Genomic DNA, 8,243 nt, shown 5'->3' with positions numbered 1-8,243 from the left:
CAAGGCCATGTCTGTACATGCTAGGCTCATCAAGTTTAACCCGAGTGTTCCGCGTGTGCAACTGTTTTGCACTCGTTGTATGTGAATGTTGAGTCTATCACACCCGATCATCATGTGGTGTCTCGAAACGACGAACTGTCACAACGATGCACAGTCGGGGAGAACACAATTTTATCATGAAATTTTAGTGAGGGATCACCTTATAATGCTACCGTCGTCCTAAGTAAAATAAGGTGCATAAAGGATTAACATCACATGTAAAACATAAGTGACATGATATGGCCATGAACTTGTGCTTCTTGATCTCCATCATCAAAGCACTGGCATGATCTCCATCGTCACCGGTGCCACACCATGATCTCCATCATTATGCTGCCATCGAGGTTGTCGCGCTAACTATGATGTTAATACTAAAGCTATTACTAGCGATAAAGCAAAGCATCATCAAGCGCTAAATAATTAAAGACAACCCTATGGCTCGTGCCGGTTGCCATAGCATCGACATGCAAGTCGATATTTAACTATTACAACACGATCGTCTCATACATCCAATATATTATATCATGTCTTTGGCCATATCACATCACATGCATACCCTGCAAAAACAAGTTAGACGTCCTCTAATTTGTTGTTGCAAATTTTACATGGCTGCTATGGGTATCTAGTATGATCACATCTTACTTACGCAAAGCCACAACGGTGATATGCAAGTTGTTATTTAACCTTCTCCGAGGAACGCTTCGGTCAAATCCGGTTTAATTAAAGTTGAAGAAATATACACCCGCCAGTCATATTTATGAAACAAGTTGCATGTTAGTTGATGGAACCGGTCTCTCGTAAGCGTACGAGTAATGTCGGTCCGGGCCGCTTCAATCCAACAATACCGCCAAATCAAGAAAAGACTAAGGAGGGCAGCAAATTGATCATCAACGCCCACAAACTCCTATGTGTTCTACTCGAGATGTCATCTACGCATAGACATAGCTCTGATACCACTGTTGGGAACGTCGCATGGTAAACAAAAAAAATCCTACATGCACACAAGATCTGTCCATGGTGATGATCATCTACGAGAGGGGAGAGTGCATCTACATACCCTTATAGATCGCTAGGCGGAAGCGTATATAACACGGTTGATGTAGTGAAACATCTTCGGGATCCAAATCGCTGCCCATCCCGCGATCTCATCATGACCCATCCCGCGATCTCATCACGATCCTTCCCGATCTAGCGTCGAACGGACGACACCTTCACGTTCAGAACACGTACGGATCGATGACGTCTCCTCCTTATTGATCTAGCAAGAGAGGAAGGAAAAGTAGATGGGATCTCAACCAACACGACGGCATGATGGAGATGATGGTGGAGCAGTGCTAGCACAGCTTCGCCAAGCGCTGCCGGAACCGATCTAAGGAGAAAACGAAGTTATGAAAGAGGTAGGGCTGCCACCGGGGCGTGGGACTTGGTGTGTTCAGCCCCTCCCTGTCCCCCACTATATATAGGAGGCTAGGAGGAGAGTTGGGTCGCATCCCTAGCCCCTCCTCCAAGGAGGGGGCGTGGGCCTAGGGAGGTTTCCTCCCTCCCCAAGGCACGTGGGACTCTTCCCTCCCAACCGCATGGGCCCTTGGGGGCTGGCCCAACAAGGCTTGTATGCCCCCTTACACCCCATGCACGTCCTAAGGGCTGGAGGGACCCTTCTGGACTCCTCCAGAACCCTCTGGAACCTTCCTGGTACAATACCGATAAAACCCAAAACTTTTTCGGTAGCCAAAATAGGACTTCCCATATATAAATGTTTACCTTCGGACCATTCCGAAGATCCTCGTGACGTCCGGGATCTAATCCGAGACTCCGAACAACATTCGGTCACCAACATACATATCTCAATACTACTCTAGCGTCACCGAACATTAAATGTGCAGATCCAGTTACGCGGAGTGACATATCCTAATCTTGATTCACGCCAACCCAAAAGACACCTTCGGAGATACCTGTAGAGCACCTTTATAGTAACCCAGTTACGTTGCGACGTTTGATACATACGAGGTATTCCTCCAGTGACCGGGAGTTGCATGATCTCATGGTGAAAGGAACACATACATTGACATGCATAAAAAAGTAACAATAAACTGACACGATCATATGCTACGTTCATAGTTTGGGTCTTGTTCATTACATCATTCTACTAATGATGCCATTCCGTTATCAAGTGACAACACTTGTCTATGGTTAGGAAACCTTGACCATCTTTGATGCACCCAAACTAAATACTGGGAGTTGGGGAGACATCCGAATGGTCACGAGCTGGTGGATCACAACGGTTCTACGACATGATCACATAAGGAAGGCCGTCTCATCGCTTCTCATGCTTATTTCTTGGGAGTTATGAAACGAAAGAAATGCAAGAGTTTTTTTGCAACAAATCTACCATGTCCATCGTTCTGGTTCACAATGTCAAACTAGAGGCAAGGAATTGGGTCCTTGCGGGGGCAAAACATTTGAGCACTTTAATGTCGCGAGAGTAGGATCTTACCTTTTCCATTTGTTGACGTGTAATGGACCTCGTTAAACTTTATTGGTTCTCTCCTTTTTTATTAACTAGATGATGCCCCGCGCGTTGCTGTGGAAAATTTGTTAAAAAATATATGAATAAATGTTAGAAAACTAATGTTAATGCAAAAAATCATTATAAAAATGTCATGTATACAGAATCTATACAATGTGAATTTCCACAATAATCAATAAGTTGCAAGTAATTATACTTGCTTCTTTCCACACAAAGGAATTCAACCTTTCTTCCACACAAAGGAATTCTACCTCAGTACCTCTACTTCTCTTGATAAAAGTCAAGACCCTTTTTTTTTGGCATCTGCAGCTGAGCTGCTTATGGGCTTATTGAAGGGTCGAACTATTATTTGTACTATATGAGACAAGCCTAAGAATTGCGGGGGTGCAGCTCCAAGAAAGAATACTATGCTACATGCCAATGAATATAAGGCAGCGAAGGCGTTGCACCACCAGAAATGGCGGCTGGTTCTAACTGGAGTGAACAGGGGCAGTATTACTTCCGTCTTCTGACAACACAGGGACAACCACAGCTGCTCGCTCTCTAGATGGAACATTAAGCCAATCCTTCATCGAGTCATACACAGTGAACCCTATGGCTACTGATGGGACGACCTGTAAAAAAAGGAGAAATTAAGAAAAAATTATGCTTTCACCTTGAACACAAACTTGTACCTAAAAGAAGGCGCATGTTACATATGCCATGTGCATAACTATATCCATCAATAGTTGTTAAGCATGGGACTAATTTTAAATTGACACAAGACAAAAATACACTGAATATTCCGATTTAGAACCTTCTTAAAGCATGATCACATAGAGGGAGCAACAGTCGTTAATGAGATATTTCGAGCCAAGAAAATCAGCACAAGTCCAAATGAACAAAGGAATGTGGAGATTTGGAATGACAGTACACTCAAAAAGTTACAGGGAGTCCACATTCACAACAAATGGGAATTGTTGTGTTCCAGTCGCACATGTCTACATTTGTTGTCAGCAAATAGATAGGCATTTTAACGGCAATTAATTATCTATATCTAATGTAATATAAAGAGAGCGAGTTGCGGAGATCTAACAAATCTCAACGATTCAACCACGGCTATCTCTATCCAACGGTCTACGTCACTCTGCTGTTTAATGTTAAACATGTTTACCGCTAGACACGTTTACAACCCTCCCTTAATTAATATCATGCCTAATATCAATGTCAGCGTCAACCAAGAAGTTATATCCTATCTAATAGGAGCATTACATGCAATTTAGATCTTACCTAATATTAACATGCAACACAATTAATATTTTGCTTAATATTAACGCGCAATGCACGTACACAATTACTAGTTACTGGTGTTATAATTGTCTCACCTTCAAATAGTTGATAGATAGTCCTGAAAACAGTTGCTTCCAGCCTTGATGTTTCGCTATCATAACAAGGCTTCCAAATGTTCCTTTCCCCTTCACGAGGTTGGACGATGAGAACACCTGAACCTAAAATTAATGCATCGAAAACTTCTTTAGAACAACCAAGAATTTTAATAAGCACGAACAACAAAGGTAACTATACCTGCATTTGCCGCCTAACAACATCTAGGGGATACGTTATTGTCTGTCCTAACAAACCAGCAACTGATCCACAAGCAAGTTTTGGTATAATATCTTTTCTGTGCTCTTCAGGAACATTAGTCTTCATCTTCTCATAGAAATAGAATTTAAGACCGGAATAAGGGAAAATTCCATATAACGATGGAGCTGGAGATCAAGAAGTCAGTTAATATAGCAACATAATAAAATCTTGGCAGTAACAACAAAGCCTTTTGTCCCAAGAATGAAATCTTAGCCTTGAGCAAAATTTGGAATTGAAAAAATAGCGTACCCATGCCACGGTATAGGCCTTTCAAGCCGTTTTGCCTGTGTATTGTTTTCACACAATCAAGGATACCTTTATAAACCTGTTCAGAGGGCTTAGATTCTCTTAAACTGAGGTTCACCGCACCTTTGACCTGCAGCTGATTATTAATTACTTAGTGCTGTGTTGAACAGTACAGTACCACAAACTGAACGAAATGAGTCTATACTCATATAAGACTAAGGGAAAACTAGTAGCTAGCCAGGTCCACTCAAACGCAGCAACATCAGTATCACCAAAAAAAGTTTCTGTTATATTATTTTAGAGAACAACATCAGAAGCTAACTTTTAGAAGCATACTGGAGAACTATTGCTTTCCTCTGCAGTTAAGGATAGAAGAACTAAAGCTAACCTGATAAGCCAACTTTGTGCGGACCAGATCAAGCGGATATGTGGATACGACTGCGGTTCCTCCAGCTATTGATCCGGACACTAAATCCAGAACAGGCCCTTGTTCAACATTAGGAAAACCAAGAATAATCCATCGGCGATACTCTTCGTATGCCATGTAATGCAAAGCTGCATAAGGAACGATCCTAGCAACGCTGGCACCATTGCCCCTTATGAAAAGCAATTCAAAAGTCAGCTTACGTTTGCACTATACAAGTATGTATTGCTAGGCTACATTTGTTATGTATATAATAAGTGAGAAACCTGTAAAACCCTAAGGGACCTTCTGTCCGATAGATTGTCCGAAATGATCCAACCAATCCAGACCCACGGAATTCCACTCTTCTAGTCTGAAAGAACAAACAGGAAATATTATACGAGGGTTACACAACTGCTATGCAAAGTTGCAGGGAGGTGGCTCTGTACAAGCATAAATGTCAAAGTCAACAAAGTGGTTGAGATTGAGATTATAGTTGTTTTTGTTTACTCATTTGATCTATGACCATTTTAAGAGTAGGATGATAAAAACAGACAACTTATGCTCCTGTTTGAAAAACTCATAAATGCAACATTCTTCATTTGCACACCATGTGATTCGGAATTATTATGCTCTGGGCAGGAGGTAACTCAAGTTGGCACCAATTTGCTGTGTGAAAATCCCGATGGGATTCCATTTTGCATAGAATTAGTTAGATTATTATCTTCTTCATGACCACAACCTAATCCTCTTCATCCAAGGTCATTGCAGAAGTAGAAATATACTAGCAGTATGCTATGTTAACATCAGATTAACCACAGATGTTTGCTAATATAGGTCCTTTTACCTTCCAAATATATTTCTAGACCATGATTTTCTGACCAATACTCAATGAGCATTCGCCTCCCAGAAAGAAAAAAAATAGTAGTCCCAGCCTCCCAGGGACTTCTTCCTTACAAAGTTTTTCATTTCTATAATGGATATTGCCTTATCTCTTCATTATATAATATATATACTCAATAATACTGTTAGGAGGTAAAAATAAATAGGGTTTCCAATCAAGCAGTAGTTCAAGAAGCAAGAGTTACTGAGGAGGATTCCAACGCTTCCCAACCAAGAACTTCGGTTACAATTTATTATAGAGGTCCGAGCTCAGCATTTATTATAGGGGTCCGAACTTAATATCTTTGAGAGCAGGAATTAAACTGAGCTCACAGTTTGAATAAATCCACACCTAACTTGTATGAGTCTGCTCTAATACTACATCACATTTTTTTGTCAAACACTTGACCACATTTATCCATAAATAGTTCCATTCGAGCAGTTATCAGATTGCATATTTCGACAAAACAAAGTTGCAACGAAGCATGCCAAAACCTGAAGAACACGTGTACCGAATTCTGCACATGCTCTGTAACAGTACAAACCATCTAAGAATCATGTGTGAATAACTCACATTCCCGAGAGATAATGCAATGCTACCGCCTAGAGCCCTAGACTATCACAGTGGAAAGCATCTAACGACGATGACTCCAAACCCTCGCTGCATTCCAGGCGACAAGAACTGCATACCCTAGCAAGAAAGAAGAGCATGTGCCCTCCTCTAACAGACAATCAATCGTCCAAGATTGCTTGATGAATCCAGCCTCACAAAGTCGCATCTGATTGTAACAAATATGTCGCGGGAACAACGGACGAGGACATAGCGCATATTCAAGAATCGCGTTACCCATCCTGAGAGAGCATAATCAGGAGCCGGAATGAATTGCCATGGAGATAGAGGATCGGTCATACGTACCTGGAGGAGAATCTTGACGCGCTCGAGCGGCGCCACGGCGGACTTGGCGACGCCACCGGCGACCCCGCCGGCGATGAGTTCCCGAACGGCAACCGGCAGTAGCCCGCCGCCTCTCTCCGCTGCCTCCATGATTCCGCCGCCGACGCCGCCGCCTGCGCCTGAGTCGTCCCGCCCTCACTCCTCGCCGGAGCGACGGCGGGAGAGGAGCGGAAGCGCGCGCGAATTAGGTGGAAGCGGAGGAGGCGAGGAGGAAAGGAAAGCCAAGGCGGAGAGAGACCGAAGGGAATTTGTCTGCGCTCCTTGTGCAGGGGGCGAGGGACCCATATGTAAGCGGCTTTCGACGACCACGTGGAAAGTGATTGTGTTTTTTAGGGAGAAGTAAAGACGGAATCGTTAGTTGTTCATTGTTTGATAGCAGAAGATGGTGGGCGCCAAGCTGCCCATGAGGAGTAAATTGCACAAGTATCGTAATTGGAATAATGAAAATAGATTGGTTGTACTAGCAAAAGGGCCCGGACGTTAACACAATAAAAATAAATTGTTCAACAAAACACCCATCAACGCAAAATGACGGGTGTAGGGATGCGCGTGTCGAGGTATAGAAAAATGGACCGTGCGTTGCAACGGAATAGAAAATAAAAATGTTCAACAAAACACCCATCAACGCAGAATGACGGGTGTAGGAATGCACGTGTCGAGGTATAGAAAAAATCCATATCATCATGCTTTAGTGCCCATTACCGTGGAAGATTCTTTTAGTTGGAGGCATCGTTCTCGTCTATAGTGAGACACTTGTGGATGACTTCATCAATTTAAGATCTCATTCATTGAGGTGAGTGTATATAAGCTTCTGTATTTATAATCGATGTTCATCCAGATTTTTTAATTGGTGCTGCCATGCAAAGCCATCCAACAGCTTCCATTCGATGTAATTTCTTTTTTTTTAACATGAAACACCATGCATTCCATAGTAGTTACATTAGAAGGAAAATTCAAGAGCCACACAGAGTGACCCCCATTTGGCACTATGGCTCCATGAGGGCAACTCCAACGCGGGACCCTAAGTCATTCCGATCGGGGTAAACGAACAAACGATACAGCCCAACGTGCGATCTCATCCGTAAAATCTGTCCATTTCTAGTCCAGCTCGCTCTAATCTAGACGCAAAATCGGTCTGACTTTGCGTTTAAACGGACACAAGCGGGCATTAGACAATAGAAGTATGGCAAATTCAATATTGTTAATTTTACTGGTCAGGGAAGGAACCACACCTTTACTTTCTTTGCTCTATTAATTAATAACAGGAAAACAATTGCATATCAACGCAGGTGAACCCGAGCTAGAAAAGAGGTGTTCTCTCCAGAAGTTTACTTGTCGGTGACCCCATTTAATTTCCCACCACATAACCTCCCCCTAAATGCGCCGCAGCTGCCGCTTGCTCCCATGGATATCCCCTGTGCCACGACTCCCCGCTCCCCAAGTTCCACCACCGCCATGACTCCCCGTTCCCCAAGCTCCACCACCACCCGGGGCCTTCCCGTTTGAAGCAGACCAGCCAACTGTCGCCCCTCTTCCTCATCTAACTCGGATTTTCCCTCTTCTTCTTC

General features: G+C 43.0%; 1 protein-coding gene across 4 annotated transcripts; it reads right to left on the bottom strand.

Annotated features, from left to right (window-relative positions):
• Positions 1 to 1,125: 1,125 nt before the first annotated feature.
• LOC123403695 (mitochondrial carrier protein CoAc2-like) lies at positions 1,126 to 6,931 on the bottom strand. Of its 4 annotated transcripts, XM_045097611.1 has the most exons (8): positions 6,637 to 6,920; positions 5,126 to 5,211; positions 4,824 to 5,031; positions 4,439 to 4,571; positions 4,130 to 4,314; positions 3,931 to 4,053; positions 2,534 to 2,620; positions 1,126 to 1,297 (listed from the first exon to the last, which is right to left on the bottom strand). In XM_045097611.1, exons 1-7 carry the CDS (start codon positions 6,763 to 6,765, stop codon positions 2,573 to 2,575), a joined length of 912 nt encoding a protein of 303 aa, XP_044953546.1. In that variant the 5' UTR covers positions 6,766 to 6,920; the 3' UTR covers positions 1,126 to 1,297; positions 2,534 to 2,572. The 4 variants fall into 4 exon arrangements, with proteins under 4 accessions (XP_044953546.1, XP_044953545.1, XP_044953543.1 ...); XM_045097610.1 differs by lacking the exon at positions 1,126 to 1,297 and having other exon boundaries at positions 2,389 to 2,620; XM_045097608.1 differs by lacking the exons at positions 1,126 to 1,297; positions 2,534 to 2,620 and adding an exon at positions 2,671 to 3,180 and having other exon boundaries at positions 6,637 to 6,931.
• Positions 6,932 to 8,243: the final 1,312 nt, after the last annotated feature.

This window comes from Hordeum vulgare, chromosome 6H (genome assembly GCF_904849725.1).
Source record: "Hordeum vulgare subsp. vulgare chromosome 6H, MorexV3_pseudomolecules_assembly, whole genome shotgun sequence".
Lineage (NCBI taxonomy): Eukaryota > Viridiplantae > Streptophyta > Magnoliopsida > Poales > Poaceae > Hordeum > Hordeum vulgare.
This window is presented reverse-complemented; position numbering and strand designations above follow the sequence as displayed.

Coding starts and splice junctions, on each gene's coding strand:
- LOC123403695 (XM_045097608.1), bottom strand. CDS start 6,765: ATGGAGGCAGCGGAGAGAGGCGGCGGGCTACTGCCGGTTGCCGTTCGG. Junction 4,572..4,823: donor GCACAAAGTTGGCTTATCAG/GTTAGCTTTAGT, acceptor ATTAATAATCAG/CTGCAGGTCAAAGGTGCGGT. Junction 4,315..4,438: donor AGGCCTATACCGTGGCATGG/GTACGCTATTTT, acceptor CTTGATCTCCAG/CTCCATCGTTATATGGAATT.